At 44.1% G+C, this 19,595-nt stretch overlaps 1 protein-coding gene across 4 annotated transcripts in view; it reads right to left on the minus strand.

Annotated features, from left to right (window-relative positions):
• Positions 1 to 704: 704 nt before the first annotated feature.
• The window catches only part of GOPC (golgi associated PDZ and coiled-coil motif containing), a 49,684-nt gene continuing 30,793 nt past the window's right edge, over positions 705 to 19,595 (minus strand). For 2 of the 4 annotated variants that reach the window (XM_056566417.1, XM_056566419.1), the window contains 5 exons: positions 12,874 to 13,039; positions 9,530 to 9,625; positions 8,732 to 8,896; positions 4,404 to 4,587; positions 705 to 2,331 (listed from right to left, as the gene is read on the minus strand). In XM_056566417.1, the coding sequence (XP_056422392.1) occupies positions 2,213 to 2,331; positions 4,404 to 4,587; positions 8,732 to 8,896; positions 9,530 to 9,625; positions 12,874 to 13,039 (730 nt within the window). In that variant the 3' untranslated portion in view covers positions 705 to 2,212. Of the gene's footprint in view, positions 2,332 to 4,403; positions 4,588 to 8,731; positions 8,897 to 9,529; positions 9,629 to 12,873; positions 13,040 to 19,595 lie in introns of all 4 variants that reach the window. The other 2 variants (XM_056566415.1, XM_056566418.1) reach the window with 1 other exon arrangement.

The following is a 19,595-nucleotide window of genomic DNA, read 5'->3' on the forward strand; positions in this document are numbered from 1 at the left end:
TTGGGCCACGTGCGATAATGACAGGCGAGTGGGATTTTTATTATTTTGATGGGAAACTATTGGGGTTAAAATTATTTTTCTAATATATGTATAAAAATACATATATTTTCTAATATATGTATAAAAATATAAAGAAAGAAACCTATACTCACCCTCTAATGCTCCCGCTTTGGTCCTGGTCTGCAATGCTCTTCCTGTCATAAATCGCTTAGGCCCTGAATGACTATGGAGTGCAGAGTGTCATACTGCCCTTCAGCCAAGTACTGGCCGCAGTGATGTCTGCCTTGGCTACTGATTGGCTGAGGCCAGTATGACACGCTGGGCCCTGACGTCACTCCAGGCCAAAGCATCACGATTTCTGACAGTAAGAGGATCGCAGCAGAGGACCAGAGCAGGACACCGTAGGGAGGTAAGTAAAGGTTTATAAGTAGCCATTCTTCTTAAACTAAAAAAATAATACTAATCCCGGATAACCACTTTACATCCTATTCTCTAAGTGGCCACCTTTATACCACAAAACTTACAAAGTATTTCTAATATAGTTTGTTGCAGGAATTTCTGTGATTGCTAAGAAATTGTTTTGGTGGCAAGCACAGACTTCTGCATGCCCCCCCCCCCCCCCCCCTTCACATAAATGGGGCAGTCGCGCACATTACTGCCACATGTGAATATACCCCAAGCAGGATTAGAAACAACAAACACAATCAAGATTTTGTGAATTTATTTAATTTGGTGGAACCTATAATCACTGTAGTCCCAAGGAGAAGACAATACAAAACATACCGCTATGGCATGGATATGTATCAGGATGAGATCCATTTTCACTGCTGTGGCATGGAAAATATGATGTACAAAATGCACACGGATATCCACCATTGCCAGGATAAGAGGACAGCCATCCTGGAAACTTTCTTACTACTGCTATCTATTAACCAAAATGTGTCTTGAACAAAATGACAAATTAATATATTGATAAATGCAGTATATGGTCGTATGAGTTACTGTATTGGCTGTGAATGGAGAGATAAAGATAGATGTCAATATAATATAAACAAAAAAAAATTGGGAACCTAAAAAAATATACAGTATAAAAAAGCCTTAAACATATACATAACCTAGATTAAGTGACACCAAAATGATCAGGTCACAAACAGGAAAGACTAAATATCTTTATAAATAGCAATTGAACTACTATATACACTTCCCAAGGCTCTCTCATAATGCCTTTAGTGCAGTTGGAAAAATAGGGACAATATGGGAGAGGGGTGGGCGGAACGGTTCTAGATCCATTTTATACATTGATCGCAAATGGCAAGTCCCTGTTTATGTACACTGATCAACTGCAGTGTCGAGCAGGGTTCACACAACACTTTTTAAACCCATTTAAGAGGGAAGGATTTCAGTGAAGGGGGAACATTCACATTTCCTCCCCTCTCGATTGCCCATGAAATCCTGTGTAATCCCAAATATATTAATGTTCTGGTTTAGTAAACAGTCTTTTTTGCATTCCAAGCTAAAATAGTCAATTATTTTTGGCAAATGAGGGAAAGAAAAGCAAACACTGCAGTTAATCCTTCTCACCTACAAAAAGGTCTGAGGTTCTCAGGACAAGGTAATGGGTACCCTGTGTAGTCAGAGTCCACCTATACTCTGGATAAATAAAAAATACATACACGGGCGGAATAATAACAATCTTATTAGAAAATCGTTAAATACAAAAAAAGGACTGCAGAAGGCAGGACATTGTTACTGCATGACAAAGAACAAGCCTCACTTGTGGCATGATTGTGCTGGCCCAGGTTGGCACTTGGATGTCTACTCAAACCAATGTTTAGGGTAAATGATGCCCTTCTTCCATTTTCTCTATCCCTCTTGTCAAACTCCCTTCTAGATCTGTCTTGTAAACACTATCAGTCCAGTTTCACCAATGACAGACATGTAAAGCAATTACAAAAAATAAAAGATCTTTTCATGTTACAATTAAAGACATGCTTTGGTGCTTACAAAAAAAAGAAGTAGAAAAAAAAAAAGAAAAAAAAAAAACATGCAACAACTCCTAGTGGATTAATGACAGATTTTTGCACAAGTAGAATTGCTCAGACAAACCCTGAGGAAACGGCATTGGAGGCAGAGTTATCCAGCCTCCATGGAGACTGTAGTGTCTCATCCACTAGAGCGAGTATTGGTCTCTTCATCTAAACAGGAGGCTGTTCTATGACAAGGATTCAGAAGAATATGCCAACTTGGAAGCTGTGTCCCCAGCAAGAGATTCGCTTGTCGACTCCAGCTCTCCATTTTCATGTACCTCAAGGTGATGCTTCTGGTCAAACACTAGGAAAGAAATAATAGTAAAATAATCTCAATACTCAAGGTATTCCTTAAAGGGGTACTCCGCCCCTAGACATCTTATCCCCTATCCAAAGGATAGGGGATAAGATGTCCAATTGCAGGGGTCCTACCGCTGGGGACTCCTGCGATCTCCCTGCTGCACCTGGCGTTGGTTTAGAGCAGTGATGGCGAAGCTTTTTGAGCCCGAGTCCCCAAACCGTAATGCACGCCAACTTTTTCCCTCAAAGTGCCAGCACAGCAATTAAACCAGAATACTGAGGTTTAAGTTTAGTAAAAACAACTCATACAGTTGCCATAACTAATTAACATATTTTGTTTTAAAAGAAGAACACAACAACAGAGTTCAATGATCCAAACTTGTTTTTTTTTTTTTTTTTATTGAAAAAAAAACATCAATTCTAGTAAAGAAACCACACTGGTGGTTGGTGGTGCATCACCTAAATAAGGACCTATTCCCACCTATTCACCTGCAGTTTGCACGCATCCTACATGCTGCTTTGGCACAGTTTACATCACAATTACATCTGGTTTTGGTGCAGCTTTGCATGTACATCAATAGACCCATGTATGTCAATAGACCCATGTATGTCAATAGTCCCATGTATGTCAATAGACCCATGTATGTCAATAGACCCATGTATGTCAATAGACCTGCATTTTTTCTCAGGTTTCTGATGGTCCAGCTGCACCAAAGCTACATGTAAACTGTGTACAAGATGCGTACAAGGGGATACTCAACTTGTGATATGATTACACACCAGACTGAAATTGCATGAGTTGCTGTGTGTGGGGGTGATGTGTGTGTGTGTGTGTGTGTGTGTGGAAATCATCCCCAGTCTGTGATGTTTCCCCCCCCCCTCCCCTTATCCCCACCCCATGCAGTATGTCCTCCTACACACATGGAAATCATTCCCAGTCTGTGATGTCCCCCCCCCTTATCCACACCCCATGCAGTATGTCCTCCTACACACATAGAAATCATTCCCAGTCTGTGATGTCCCCCCCCCTTATCCCCAGCCCGTGCAATATGTCCTCCTACAACACACATAGAAATCATCCCCAGTCTGTGATGTCCTCCCCCCCTTATCCCCAGCCCATGCAGTATGTCCCCCTACACACATAGAAATCATACCGTCTGTGATGTGTCCCCCCCCCTTATCCCCAGCCCGTGCAGTATGTCCTCCTACACACATAGAAATCATCCCCAGTCTGTGATGTGTCCCCCCCCCCCCTTATCCCCAGCCTGTGCAGTATGCCTCCCTACACACATAGAAATCATCCCCAGTCTGTGATATCCCCCCCCCCCTCCCCCCCTTATCCCCAGCCCGTGCAGCATGTACCTTTCACACATAGAAATCATTAGGGAGGGGAGATGAGGAGCCATGTATGTCCTCTCTCCCCTGCTCTGCCTTCTTTCTCCCATGCAGACATGCGTCCTCTGGGAGGGGAAGATGAGGGGGGGCGTGGCTTCTTTCTCCCATGCAGACCTGCGTCGTCCGGGAGATGAGGGGGTGGGGGGGGCGGGGGGAGGGGGGGGGGGGGGGGGGAGGGGGGAGCGTGGGAAGTCGCAAGTCTGCACGGGTCGCAATTTTCCACCTCACACCGGCGGAGTGCATCAAAAGGCATCCATGGCAAACTATGGCCGTGTGCCCACAGAGCGGGCTCGGCGTGCCACCTGTGGCACGTGTGCCATAGGTTCGCCATCACTGGTTTGGAGCGTTGGGTGCAGCGTGACGTTGTGGCCACGCCCCCTTGTGACGTCACAGCCACGCCCCCTCAATGCAAGTCTCCCATAGACGCCCCCTTCCATAGACTTGCATTGATGGGGCATGGCCATGACGTCACGAGCCTCCGCACCACATCGCCAGTGATCCGGCACGGAGCGAAGTTCGCTCCGTGCACCGGATGCCTGGGGTGCTTCAGCAAAGATCGAAGGGGTCCCCAGTGCTGGGCCCCCCACAATCAGACATCTTATCCTCTATTCTTTGGATAGGGGATAAATGTCTAGGGGCGCAGTACCCCTTTAAAGGTTATCCTTGGTGGATTGGACTTACCTCGTAACGGTTTAGTTTCATCACTTCCATCTTTATTGGTTGCCCTAGGGCTAGTTCCACCTTCTTCCAACTCATCAAGATACAAGCGATAGCGATGTCCAGTCTCATCCTCATATTCCACGTTCTCGTCATCAGAATCTATCTCTGGAGCAACATAGACTACTTCAAACTCAATTTCTCCTCTCTGAAAGGCAACCAGGAAATAAGGCAGGTAAGGTTCGTGCAAAGTAGCAAAACATTTATACAAACAAATACAATATTAACTGACTCCTGAACAACTGTTGTGACCATAACTGAATGGACATCTAGTTCCAATATCAACAAATATCTAGAATTAAATTAGTCAAAATAAGATTAAAAGACAAATAAGCAGATGTGAAATCTGATACAGCAGATCCTTACATAAAAGCTGTTGTAACTGCTACTGGTGAGGTGGAGGGCCTGCTCTAGTGCATAGAAAAATGTAAAAGAGGAAGGGGGAGAGAAGAGGAAGATCATCTTTATTCAGATATTCTTATGCAGAGTGGGCAACTGTTACTCGTTCGAACAACTGCCCATCTACACCTGTTAAAGGGGTACTCCGGCGCTAAGACATCTTATCCCCTATTCAAAGGATAGGGGATAAGATGCCCGATCGCGGGGGTCCCACCGCTGGGAACCCCCCGTGATCTTTCACGCAGCACCCCGTTACCATCATCCCCCGGAGCATGTTCGCTCCAGGTCTGATGACTGCCGATCACGGGGCTGGAGTATTGTGACATCACGGGTCCACCCCAGTGTGACGTCACACTCCTCCCCCCCCTTAATGCAAGCCTATGGGAGGGTGCGTGCATTGAGGGGGCAGAGCGTGACATCTCACAGTGCAGAACATTGAGTCCCAACAATACTCCGGCCCCGTGATCAGCAGTCATCAGACCCGGAACATGCTCTGGGGGCTGATGGTAACGGGGTGCTGCGTGAAAGATCATGCGGGACCCCCGCAATCAGGCATCCCCCTATCCTTTGTGCCGGAGTACCCCTTTAAAGTGATTTTGCAGTTACACATATTGATGGCCTGTCCTCATGTTACCCTTATTGAGCATAATAAAGTGAAAAAGATTTGAGTTTATGGCCAGGATGCTTCATAATCATCTCCCTCCTGGAGTCAATGGTACAAAACAACTACTGGCCGACTGTTTAGGCACGGAAAATGACAACATTTCCAGGAAGGACAAAATAGAAATAGTTTTTTCACAAGAAGTATTTAGTAAAACAGGGTGATGACTTAATAGTGTATCCTGATCAGTACTGTATTATCTTGTGTAGTATGCAGCGTGTGATACTCTGCAGACCGCCTGGGTATACCTGGTATCTGACCATATCACTATACGGTTAGTGTACACTTTCCTTATTGATAAAGTGGGTATATGCCTGATCCCTAACATGTGATTGTTTCTGTGGCTTTCTGTGATGATGGTGCAATTTAATTACATTACCCTTTAAAGAAAGGGAATTTTTACATTTTAGTTTTTATCTCCTCTCTTTCGAAGGCCCATATTTCTTATTTTTTCCATTAACAGAGCTATATGAGGGCTTTATTATTGCAGGACAATTGTACTTTGCTGTATTGTACAATTGTACTATTCCGCGTATAGTATCCTTCATTTTACCATGACATGTAATGCAAAAAAAAAATAAAAAAATATATATGCATAATGGCACTTTTGTGAGATGCTTGTTGACATGTTAACTTCACAGGATGGTTGCTAAATATTAAGTTGCTTCTTGGGGGGTTAGATGGACCTTGCTGCTGGCACCTAGCTTATGGAGCTATACAATCACTATTTTGCCCAATAGGATGGGTTATATAAAATAGAATGTGTGGAGCTGGCCCCTATACCAGGCACACACTCACACACACTAGTGTTTTATATGTGACCATACAACTTAATGGGAACCTGCAGCAACATGTAATAGAGGTTAACTTGTTACAGACTAAGGGGGAGATTTATCTAAACCTGTCTAGAAGAAAAGTTGCTGAGTTGCCCATAGCAGCCAATCAGATTGCTTCTTTCATTTTTCAGAGGCCTTTTCAAAAATGAAAGAAGCGATCTGTTTGGTTGCTATGGGCAACTCAGGAGCTTTTCATCTGGACAGGTTTTGATAAATCTCCCACAAAGGGCGTACAGGTACGCCCTTACCTTGCATCCTGGTATTTAAAGGACAAAAGGATGTACCTGTATGCCCTCCATTCATCGGCACTTAATTCTGACTGACAAATCATGGCTTTTGCAGGTCAATCGGCTCTCCGGTGACCCGGAAAATAAGGGTGACAGACAGTACTAATCACCCTTGACCAGCACGAGTGAGGTCGTGATTGGTGAGGACTCAGGTCGTGGTTTGTCGGCTAAGACCGTCCAACCAATCGTGGCTCCTGCTGAAAGGTGAACCCGCTCTGCTCCCGCTCTGCTCCAATAGACTTGCATTGAGGGGGCGGAGCGTGAAGTCACACGGGGGCGGAGTCGTGACGTCACTATGCTCCGTCCTCGTGGTCGAGATGCATGGTAGATCCCGGGGGTCCCCAGCAGTGGGACCCTGGCAATCTGACATCTTATCCCCCATCCTTTTGATAGGAGATAAGATGTCTTAGCGCTGGAGTACCCCTTTAAATGCACATGGTGCTCTCTCACTTCGGAGCCCTGTCATATTTCAAGGCAACAGTGGGGTATTTCCATACTCGGGAGAAACTGAGTCACAAATCTTGGGGGGCTTTTTCTCCTCTACTCCTTATGAAAAACAAATGTTAAGTGCTACACCAGTATGTTAGTGTAAACATTTTTTACACTAACATGCTGGTGTTGCCCCATGCTTTAAATTTTCACAAGAGGTAAAAAGGAAAAAAAAATTGTAACACAATTTCTCCCAAGTACGTAAATACCCCGTAGGTGGACACAAAGCGATCTGCAGGCGCATAACAAGGCTCAGGAATGAGAGAGAACCATGTACATTTGAGGCCTAAATTGGTGATTTGCTGATGGTCTGACAAACGCAATATAAAGAAAAAAAATATATATGTGACCCCATTTTGGAATCTACACATCTTATGAAATGTAACAAGGGATACATAGTAGCCTGTATAGGCATGAGTACAGCCCAAGGTGCATGACTACATACTGCGTGTGGCATGTGTTTTCTCCACATTTTTAGATGTACCAGTAGACATCCAGGCATGGTAGAACACATATTTCGATAATACTTGGTCACATGTTACTTACAGTGTTTCTCCGAAAATAAGACCGGATCTTATATTAATTTTAGTCACAAAAAACACACTAGGGCTTTATTTATGGGGGGCTGCAGGAGTGTGGAGGATGGGGGGCTCTGGGAGGATGGGGGGCTCTGGGAGGATGGGGGGCTGTAGCAGTGTGGAGGATGGGGGGCTGTGGGAGTGTGAAGGATGGGGGGCTGTGGGAGTGTGAAGGATGGGGGGCTGTGGGAGTGTGAAGGATGGGGGGGCTGTAGCAGTGTGGAGGATGGGGGGCTGTAGCAGTGTGGAGGATGGGGGGCTGTAGCAGTGTGGAGAATAAAATACACATTTCATCCCCAGCGGAAACCAGCATTTCCCCACCTTCATAACGTCTGCAACTGAAGCTGCAGCTCTCAGCTGCGGGATCTCCTTCTGCTGCTTAGCAGCCGGGGCAGGGACACGTCCGTGACGTCAGGCGTGCATACGCGCGGACGTTTTAAAGCGACAGCGTCCCTGCCCCGGCTCATTTAACTTGCCAAGTGGCCAGCCAAAGGAGGGGGGGCGGGGGGGGGAACATTTCGGTCCGCATTGCTGGCGGCCATGGTCCGGATCTGGACCGCGGGCTGCAAGTTGAGTACCCCTGGCCCAGGTCTTATTTTCGGTGCAGGGCTTATATTGCAGCCCACCCAGATAATCCAGCTAGGGCTTATTTTCGGGGTAGGGTGTTTCGACTTAAAATACGGCTGGAGATATTATTTCAATACCTGGTACACATATTACGGGCCGGGACAGGACAACAATATAGGAGGACGGGATATGAAGTCAAAAGCTTCCTCCTTTGTTGATTTTCCTCCCCAACAAGTATTAGGAAGGAAAAACCGGGCAACGCCGGGTACTCCGCTAGTTAAACTATAAATATATTATGAAACACATACTATAAGCAAAACAACTGTAACTAACAGATCTTGACCTGCTTATATTCGGGTAGCAGCAATGATTATATGCAAGAGAGGATATCAAGAGCAAATTTGAAGCAGGCAAAGAATATTACAACTGTATTTTCAACCAAACACACAAGCAAAATTAAAAAACCACACAGTACCTGTTGAGAAAGAATGGTGACCGCTTCTTTGTGTTTGGCATCCCTTAAATTTATACCATTAACTGCCAAAATGGCATCACCAACATGGAGGCCTCCACAGCGATCAGCAGGTTGAGCTGGGTGAATTTCTGATATTAAAATAGGAACACCATGCTCCTTTCCTCCCTGCAGGAACAATAAAATATTAGGGTGAGCATTGTTAACAACAAGTATAAATAAATAATATTTCTATTACAAGGAACGGCTACTTTTGCCCAGGTTTGGGGACACATTGAAAGAGCAACTGCTCGGTCACACAGTATGACAGATCTGCATCTCCTTACTATCATTTCAAATCTAATTTCCCCAGGACCCATTTAAAGGGTACCTATAAACTATTTCTCAGATTGGATGTGAAGAGATGCCAGACTTATTCATTTAAAATGGGCTGAAAGTCATAAGTTGCTTTGGGAAGGAGTCTCTCCTTGCCTGATCTGAAGGAGCAGGAGTTCAAGTTTACAGGTAACCTTTAAATGTCATGTAGAAAAGTTATGTGCAGATTTCTATGCAACCAGTTTTTGTTTCCTATGCAATAGAAATGACATCTAAAAATGTATGTAATATATATATATATATATATATATATATATATATATTATATATATACACACACACACACACATACACACACACACACACATAAAATCCCAGTCATTTCATTACATCATCAAAAAGCTGTAACATTACCCAAACCTAATCTGTGAGCAGAGGATACGATGAACAATTTTGTACACACATACGTATGTAGGAAAATCTTACTGTAATTGATATGCCAAGTCCTTCATGGTCTTCTTTAACCAACACAACTTTTCTGATTGGACCAACGCCTTGACTTTTCTTTAGGCAGTCTGGATCCTGCTGGTTTAGAAAGCCAAATTTATAATCTCACACAAAAGAAATCGGTCAGAACACTAAAGAAATAAATAGTTTTCTACTTTTAGTTCTAACGTAAAATGTAGAGACTATGGTTCTACCCAGTCCTTAAAAGGGTTTCTTCCATAAACAGCCCCACACCAGTCCTCAGCTTGTGTGTGGTATTCGAAAACAGCTACTTTCAAGTAAATGGAGCCAAATTGTAATACAACATACAATCTGAGGACAGGTGTAGTGCTGTTTAAAAATAAATAAATAAAAAATAAATAAAAATTGCAGGATATGCCCTTAACCCCTTAAGGACATGTGCCATAAATGTACTGTTCTCCTCCAGTTGTTGCAAAACTACAACTCCCAGCATGCCCTTCGGCTGTCCGGGCATGCTGGGAGTTGTAGTTTTGCAACAACTGGTGGCACACTAGTTGGGAAACACTGTTTCCTAACTCAGTGTTTCCCAGCCCGTGTGTCTCTAGCTGTTGCAGAACTTCAACTGCCAGCATGCACTGATAGACCATTCATGCTGGGAGTTGTAGTTCTGCAACAGCTGGCGGTACACTGGTGCGGAAACACTGCGGTAGTCTGTTACCTAACTCAGTGTTTCCCAACCAGTGTGCCTTCAGCTGTTGCATAACTACAACTCCCAGTATGCACAGTCAGTGCATGCTGGGAGGTATAATTTTGCAACAGTTGAAGGTTTGCCCCCTCCCCAAAGTGAATGTACAGGGTACAATCACACGGGCGAGGGTTTACAGCGAGTATCCCGGGGAAAGCTTGAGCTGCGGCAGCTGAAACTCCAAGCGGGAAACTCTATGTAAACCCCCGCCCGTATGAATGTACCCTAAAAACACTACACTTACACTAAATAATGGGTAAAAAAAAAAAAAAAAATAAAAAATAAAAAACACACTACATATACACACACCCTTACACTGTAAACTGGAAACTACACCCCTCACGGAATGTAATATGGGGTCCAGTAAGCATTTACGCCCCACAGGTGTTTGACAGATTTTTTTGAACAGTGGTCAGTGAAATTTATTTTTATTTTATTTTTCATTTACACAGCCTACTGTTCCAAAGATCTGTCAAACGCTCACTGCACCCCTTATTACATTCTGTGAGGGGTGTAGTTTCCAAAATAGGGTCACATGTGGGGGGGGAATCCATTGTTCTGGTATCACAGGGCTTTGTAAACGCACATGGCCCCCGACTTCCATTCCAAACAAATTCTCTATCTAAAAGCTCAATGACGCTGCTTCTCTTCTGAGCATTGTAGTGCGCCTGTAGAGCACTATACATCCACACATGGGGTATTTCCATACTCAGAAGAAATGGGGTTACCAATTTTGGGAGGATTTTTCTCCTATTACCCCTTGTAAAAATGAAAAATTTGGGGTAACACCAGCATTTGAGCGGGGGGAAAAAAAATAAATAAATCACAATTTGCTCTCCAAAATCCCATTGTTGCTCCTTCCCTTCTGAGCCATCTAGTGCACCCACAGAGCACTTTACATGTACATATGAGGTATTTCCTTACTCAAAAGAAATTAGGTTACACATTTTTTTTTTGGGGGGGGGAGGGGGCTTTTTCCCCTTTACCCCTTGTAAAAATGAAAAAAAAAAAAAAAAGTGTCTACAAGAACATGTTCGAGTAAAAAATGAAGATTTTGAATTTTCTCCTCCACTTTTCTGCACTTTGCTGCTATTCCTGTGAAACACCTAAAGAGTTACATTTTATGAATGTCATTTTGAATACTTTGAGGGCTGCAGTTTTTATAATGGGGTCCATTATTGGGTATTTCTAACATAAAGACCCTCAAATTCACTTCAAAACTGAACTTGTCCCTGAAAAATTCAGATTTTGACATTTTTGTGAAAAATCGGAAAATTGCTGAACTTTGAAGCCCTCTGATGTCTTCAAAAAGTAAAAACAAGTAAATTTTATGATGCAAACATAAAGTAGACATATTGTATATGTGAATCAATATATAATTTATTTGGTATGTCTATTTTCCTTACAAGCAGAAAGCTTCAAAGTTAGAAATACGCAAAATGTTCAAATTTTTCATGAAATTTTAGAATTTTTCAGCAAGAAATGATGCAAATATTGACTAATGTTAAAGTAGAATATGTCATGAAAAAACTCTCTCGGAATCCAATTCATAAGTAAAAGCATCCCAGAGTTATTAATGCTTAAAGTGACAGTGGTCAGATTTGCAAAAAATGCTCTGGTCCTTGAGGTCAAAATGGGTCTGGTCCTTAAGGGGTTAAAGAGAACACATTGAGCTGTATAGAAAACATTCCCTACACAAACATTTATCTAGCCCATCTTAGTACGGTAATGGCAATACCAAGTATGTACTCTAGTCTCTACAAAATTCAGCTTCCTCCAGATACCCTAAAAACTTCTTCCCGCAAGGTTTAAGCACAGCCCGTGAAATAAAATTCTTCTTGGGTTAGGTGGTTTTTATGTTGGATGGCTATTACCTATTCATAACAAAGTGTTAATTTAGATTTTTCTGTAACGTGCAATTCAAATGTATTATGGGCTATTTATAATGATCTTTCTCTTTAAAAAAAACTTGCTTGTCATATTTTATAACACATTTATAAAGCACATCCATTGAGCGATCGTGACAGTTTTTATAGGAGGAATACCCCGGGAGTCTCCTCAGCTTAAATTAACCAAGGTGTCAAATACGTGTGACCTGACAGCATATATTAAATATTCTGGTTGTGTAGGGGTTAAATAGTACCTGATTTTTGGAAATAAAATTTAATATGTCAAACAGAACAAATGAAAAGTTTCTATCGGTTGGGGGCGGAGTATTTAGACCCAGACAAATCACAAGAACCAGCCAGGAGAAGTTTACACTGGCTCTGGGTCACATGACCCGCACAGACGTCTATAGACCATCGAGGTCTCAAACACACAGCATGAAGAGGAGCGCACGTCAGTGCGCCTTTCACGGCCCATTCAGGTCATCAGTCAGGTTCTGAACAATCAGACCCTAACCAATAAAAATATTTGACATCTTTCTTTGACATGACAAAATGTGTTTTTTTTTTACGTATAATTAACGGTGTAGTGTGGTCATCGGTGTTTTTTTTTTGTTTTTTTTTAAATACGTACAAAGCAATAGCCTCCTCTTACAATTCTTCAATAATATTCAGGTAAGGAATCAGAAAACATACAAACATCCTATAAAAAAAAAGGAAACGATACCTACATGCCCTGGAGGAGCTGGCAAGGGTCTCTTCAAGTCATTTCTTCCTCTGCAGGCTCTGATAACTGTTTTATGTCTATGTAAGTGAATTTCGGCCTCAAGTTGATTCCATAGTTTATCATGGGCTGGACCCTTCATATCTCGACCAAGCAACTGTATCTGCTGCACCCTTCAGAGATATAAATGAATATGGTTGGAGCATAATCAATGTGTACCTTTTTATAACAAGAAAATGTAAGCAAGAAGTAACTATATCTCAGCATATAAAAAAAAGTTTAACCTGGTGAATTGGCACAGGTGCTTATCTGTAATCTCAGAAAACCCAGTTAATAGTCCAAAAAACTTCTACTACCTGCCCCCCCATTTCTTTATACAACGTAAATGCTCTAAAAAAAAAAGGGATTAATTCTCTTTCTGTACCATTATGTCACTTACTAAGCTCATGTAGTCCATTGCATTTGTTTCTATTGTTAAGTCATTTTCTATATATTTAACCCCTTAAAGGGGTACTCCGCCCCTAGACATCTTATCCCCTATCCAAAGGATAGGGGATAAGATGTCAGATCGCTGCTGGGGACCCCGGGGATCACTGCTGCAGCACCTCGCTATCATTACTGCGCAGAGCGAGATCGCTCTGCACGTAATGACGGACAATACAGGGGCCAGAGCATCGTTACGTCACGGCTCCGCCCCTAGTGAAGTCACGGCCCGCCCCCACAATACAAGTCTATGGGAGGGGGCGTGGCGGTCGTAATGATTGTGGGGTGCCACAGCGGCGATCCCCGGGGTCCCCAGAAGCGGGACCGCGGCGATGTAACATATTATCCCCTATCCTTTGGATAGGGGATAAGATGCCAGGGGCGGAGTACCCCTTTAATGACCGAGGCCATTTTGGCCCTAAGGACCAGATCATTTTTTGCACATCTGACCACTGTCAATTTAAGCATTAATAACTCTGGGATACTTTTACTTAATTTGATTCAGAGATTGTTTTTCGTGATATTCTACTTTATCATAGTGGTACATTTTCGTCCATACTTGCATCATTTCTTGATGAAAAATTCCCAATTTTCAAGAAAAATTTGAAAATGTTGCCTTTTTCTAACTTTAAAGCTCTCTGCTTGTGAGGAAAATAGACATTCCAAATAAATTATATATTATTCATATATATATTATATATATTCACTTATACAATGGGGGACATTTATCAAAGTCTGTCTGTCTATGTCCCGCATCAATATAGACCAAACTACAGAGGGTTAGGCCGGTCTATTGTGCGTCTAATTTATCAAATGGTGCACGGCTCTTGATAAATTCTGCGCACGTACTTCGTGATCTATGCTTTAGACTGTATTTAAACCTGCTCCAGCATGGTCGGACATTTCGGCGTACTTTCAGCCCATGTGACTTGTAGCTGAAAAGTCGCTATTGATAAATTCAGCACCAATGCATTTTTCCGTCTAAAATACCGTATTTATCGGGGTATACCACGCACCGGCCTATAACACGCACCCTCATTTTACCAAGGATATTTGGGTAAAAAAAGTTTTTTACCCAAATATCCGTGGTAAAATGAGGGTGCGTGTGTGCGCGTGTATACCCTGATACATCTCCAGGAAAGGCAAGGGAGAGAGGCCGTCGCTGCCCGCTTCTCTCCCCCTGCCTTTCCTGGGGTCTAGAGCCCTGCTGCCGGCCCTTCTCTCCCCCTGGCTATCGGCGCCGCTGCCCGTTCTGTCCCCCTGACTATCGGTACCGGCGCCCCACTGCCGGCGCCGATAGCCAGGGGGAGAGAAGCGGCGCCGACAGCCAGGGGGAGAGAAGGGGCAGCGGCACCCATGGCCGGCGCCGCTGCCTCGTTGCCTCCCCCATCCCCGGTGGCATAATTACCTGAGTCGGGTCCGCGCTGCTGCAGGCCTCCTGGCGTGCGTCCCCTGCGCCGCGCATAGCAACGACGAAGGGGACGCACGCCGGAGGCCTGCAGCAGCGCGGACCCGACTCAGGTAATTATGCCACCGGGGATGGGGGGAGGCAACGGGGCAGCAGCGCCGGCAATGGGTGCCGCTGCCCCTTCTCTCCCCCTGGCTATCGGCGCCAGTACCGATAGTCAGGGGGACAGAATGGGCAGCAGCGCCGATAGCCAGGGGGTGAGAAGGGCCGGCAGCAGGGCTCTAGACCCCAGGGAAGGCAGGGGGAGAGAAGCGGGCAGCGACGGCCTCTCTCCCCCTGCCTTTCCTGGGGCGGTATCGGCGTATAACACGCACATAGACTTTAGGCTAAAAATTTTAGCCTAAAAAGTGCGTGTTATACGCCGATAAATACGGTAGACTAGAATGCATCATGTTCTAAAAATCCTCTAATGCAAAAGTCGCAAAAAAGTCACATATTTAGACTGCGACTTTCTGTGCGACAAATTTACATAGGAAAAACCAGTCTAAATCCTTTGATAAATCTCCCCCAATATGTCTACTTTATGTTTGCATCATAAAGTTGCCATGTTTTTACTTTTGGAAGACACCAGAGGGCTACAAAGTGCAGCAGTAATTTTCCAATTTTTCACAAAATTTTCAAAATCGGAATTTTTCAGTGACCTGTTCAGTTTTGAAGTGGATTTGAGTGGCCTTCATATTAGAAATACCCCATAATTGACCAGATTATAAAAACTGCACCCCTCAAAGTATTCAAAATGACATTCAGAATGTGTATTAACTCTTTAGGTGTTTCACAGGAATAGCAGCAAAGGGAAGGAGAAAATCCCAAATTTCCATTTTTCACACTAACATGTTTTTTGTTATATATATGTTGTAGACCTAGTTTTTGAATTTTTACAAGGGGTAAAAGGAGAAAATGCCCCCCAAAATATGTAACCCAATTTCTCTCGAGTAAGGAAATACCTAATTTGTGAATGTAAAGTGCTCTGTGGGTGCACTAGAGGGCTCAGAAGTGACAATGGGATTTTGGAGAATAAATTTAGCTGAAATGGTTATCGGTGGGCATGTCGCATTTGGGAAGCCACTATGATTCCATAACAGCAAAAAAAAAAAAAAAATGGCATACTATTTTGGAAACTACATCCCTCATGGCACGTAACAAGTGGTACATTGAGCCTTGACACCCCACAGGTGTTTGACGACTTTTCGTTAAATTCGGATGTGTAAATAAAAATTTTATTTCTTTCACTAAAATGCAGGTTTTTCCCCAAAGTTACAATTTTTACAAGAGGAAATAAGAGAAATCGCCCCCCAAAATTTGCAACCCCATTTCTTCTGAGTATGGAAATACCCCACCTACAATGCTCAGAAGAGAAGGAGCTTTTGGAGAGAGAATTTGCTTGAAATGGAAGTTGGGGCCCATGTGCTTTTACAAAGCCCCATGCAACCACAACAGTGGACTCCCCCACCACGTGACCCCATTTTGGAAATACACCCCTCACGGAATGTAATAAGGGGTGCAGTGAGTATTTACACCCCACCGGTGTCTGACAGACTTTTGGAACAGTGGGCTGTGCAAATGAAAAATTAAATTTTTCATTTTTACGGACAGCTGTTCAAAACATCTGTCAGACACCTGTGGGGCGTAAATGCTCACTGCACCCCTTATTACATTACGTGAGGGGTGTAGTTTCCAAAAATGCGGTCACATTTGGTCTTTTTTTTTTGCATTTATATCAGAACTGCTGCAACGATCAGCCACCCCTGTGCAAATCACCTCAAATGTAAATGGCGCTCTCACTCCTGAGCCCTGCTGTGCGCCCACAGGGCATTTTACTTCCACATATGGGGTATTTCTGTACTGAGGAGAAATTGCGTTACAAATTTTGGGGATCTTTTTCCCTTTTACCACTTGTGAAAATAAAAAGTATGGGACAACACCAGCAAGTTAGTGTAAAAATTAATTATTTTTTTTTACAACAACATGCTGGAGTAGACCCAACTTTACCTTTTCATAAGGGGTAAAAGGAGAAAAAGCTCCCTAAAATTTGTTAGGCAATTTCTCCAGAGTACGGAAATACCCCATATGTGGCCCTAAACTGTTGCCTTCAAATACGACAGGGCTCCAAAGGTGAGTGTGTGTGCCATGTGCATTTGAGGCCTGAATTAGGGATTTGCATAGGGGTGGACATAGGGGTATTCTACACCAGCGATTCCCAAATAGGGTGCCTCCAGCTGTTGCTAAACTCCCAGCATGCCTTGACAGTCAGTGGCTGTCCGGCAATACTGGGAGTTGTTGTTTTGCAATAGCTGGAGGCTCTGTTTTGTAAACAGTGCCATTCCAGATGTTTTTCATTTTTATTTGGGGGCATGTGCAGTGTTTTACCCTTTATTTTGTGTTAGTGTTATGTTTTTAGGGTACATTCAAATGGGCAGGGGTTCACAGCGAGTTTTCTGCTGGGAGTTGGAGCTACAGCGGAAAATTTGCTGCATCTCAAACTTGCAGCGAGAAACTCACTGTAAACCCCTGCCCGTGTGAATGTACCCTGTACATTCACATGGGGAGCGCAAACCTTCAGCTGTTGCAAAACTACAACTCCCAGCATGCAGTGACAGCAAAAGGGCATTCTGGGACTTTTAGTTATGCAACAGCTGGAGGCATACTATTACAACTTCCAGCATGCCCTTTGGCTGTCCATGCATGCTGGGGGCTGTAGTTATGCCACAGCTGGAGGAACACTGGTTGCACAACACAGAGTTTGTTACTTAACTCAGTGTTTCCCAACCCGTGTGCCTCCAGCTGTTGCAAAACTACAACTCCCAGCATGTACGGTCTGTCAGTGCATGCTGGGAGTTATAGTTTTGGAACAGCTAGAGGCACACGGGTTAGGAAACACTGCGTTTGGAAACAGACAATGTTTCCCAACCAGTGTGCCTCCAGTTGTTGCAAAACTACAACTCCAAGCATGCCCAGACTGCCCAGGCATGCTGGGAGTTGTAGTTCGGCAACATCTGAAAGGCCAGATGTTACAGAACTACAACTCCCAGCATTCCTGGACTGTCTGGGCATGCTGAGAGTTATAGTTTTGCACAGTGGTCTCCAAACTGTGGCCCTCCAGTTGTTGCAAAACTACAACTCCCAGCATGCCCGGTCAGCCAAAGGCTGTTTGGGCATGCTGGGAGTTGTAGTTTTCAAACTCCTAGAAGCAGCAGTGAAGATCACTTTACAACGAACTTCACTGCTGCCTCTGCGTCCTCCACTTGCCTGCCGCCACTGCCATCTCCGGACCTGCAGTATGGACCGACGGCAGCTCTCATCTTCCCCTGCTCTGCCCAGACTTCTAGGGGCGGGCAGAGCGGGGGAAATGAACTTTAACCCCCCCAGTCAGCTGAGACACTGATTGGTCCCCAGGGACCAATCACAGTGATCGCTGACAGGACCATCCACAGATGGTTCTTGGTGGGGGGAAGGGGGTTGTAGAAGTTGTCCCCTGCATCTGGACTTCTGCCAGTTAACCAGTGCGATGCCGCACATTGCCAGGTTAACTGAATGACTTATATAAACGTCATGATGCGCGAACTACCAGCATATCATTGCGTTTACATAAGTCATTCTGCTGGAAGGGGTTAAACCCCTACATACGGTAGGTTATTTTCATATATCCTGGAACTGGCACAATAATTCACAGAGCCAACCCAAGATAACCCCACATATGACTGCCTATTTAACATCAGACTAATCCTTGTTCATTTTAGCAGCAAGTTTATCCAACTATACCTCCCGAGGATGCTCTGATGCATTTCACAAGCTTAAATGTGACCAATACCTGCCAAGTAAGTCAAGGATTAAAACAAATGTATACATTATATACCCACAGGTTTGAGGTTTACAAATATAAGGCCTCCAGAATGAAAAATTCCAAGAATGCCCTTCCTGTCTCTAGTTTGGGATTTGGTACACCCACTGCTGCTTGGACAAGCACTTAAAAAGGGAGATAGCAGGGCACTTTGAGGCAAGAACATGTTGATAGTAACATATTTTGGGGGAAGCGATTTTTAAAATGGGGCAATTTTAAGGGGCAATATGCAAGCCCCTCAAGGACAATTCAGAGCTGAACGTATCTGTACTTTTCTTGACAATACAACAAATTGCAAACCTATAAACTTTCTATAGTAATAACTAAAGAAAAGGGCATTTAACAAATACACCAGACATAAATGACACAAGGTCACTATTGGAGAGCCACAGTTCCAGCCTTAACCCCTTAAGGATGCAGGACGTAAATGTATGTCCTGGTGCGGTGGTACTTAACGCACCAGGACGTACATTTCCGTCCTAAGCATAACCGCAGGCATCGGAGCGATGCCCGTGTCATGCGCGGCTAATCCCGGCTGCTGATCGCAGCCAGGGACCCGCCGGCAATGGCCGCCATTAACCCCTCAGGTGCCGGGATCAATACAGATCCCGGCATCTGCGGCAGTGCGCGATTTGAATGAATGATCGGATCGCCCGCAGCGGTGCTGCGGGGATCCGATCATTCATAACGCCGCACGGAGGTCCCCTCACCTTCCTCCGTGCGGCTCCCGGCGTCTCCTGCTCTGGTCTGTGATCGAGCAGACCAGAGCAGAAGATGACCGATAATACTGATCTGTTCTATGTCCTATACATAGAACAGATCAGTATTAGCAATCATGGTATTGCTATGAATAGTCCCCTATGGGGACTATTCAAGTGTAAAAAAAAAATGTAAAAAAAATTTTAAAGTAAAAGAAAAAAAAGTGAAAAATCCCCTCCCC

The sequence above is a fragment of the Hyla sarda genome, chromosome 3, assembly GCF_029499605.1.
Source record: "Hyla sarda isolate aHylSar1 chromosome 3, aHylSar1.hap1, whole genome shotgun sequence".
In the NCBI taxonomy this organism is placed as follows: Eukaryota; Metazoa; Chordata; class Amphibia; order Anura; family Hylidae; genus Hyla; species Hyla sarda.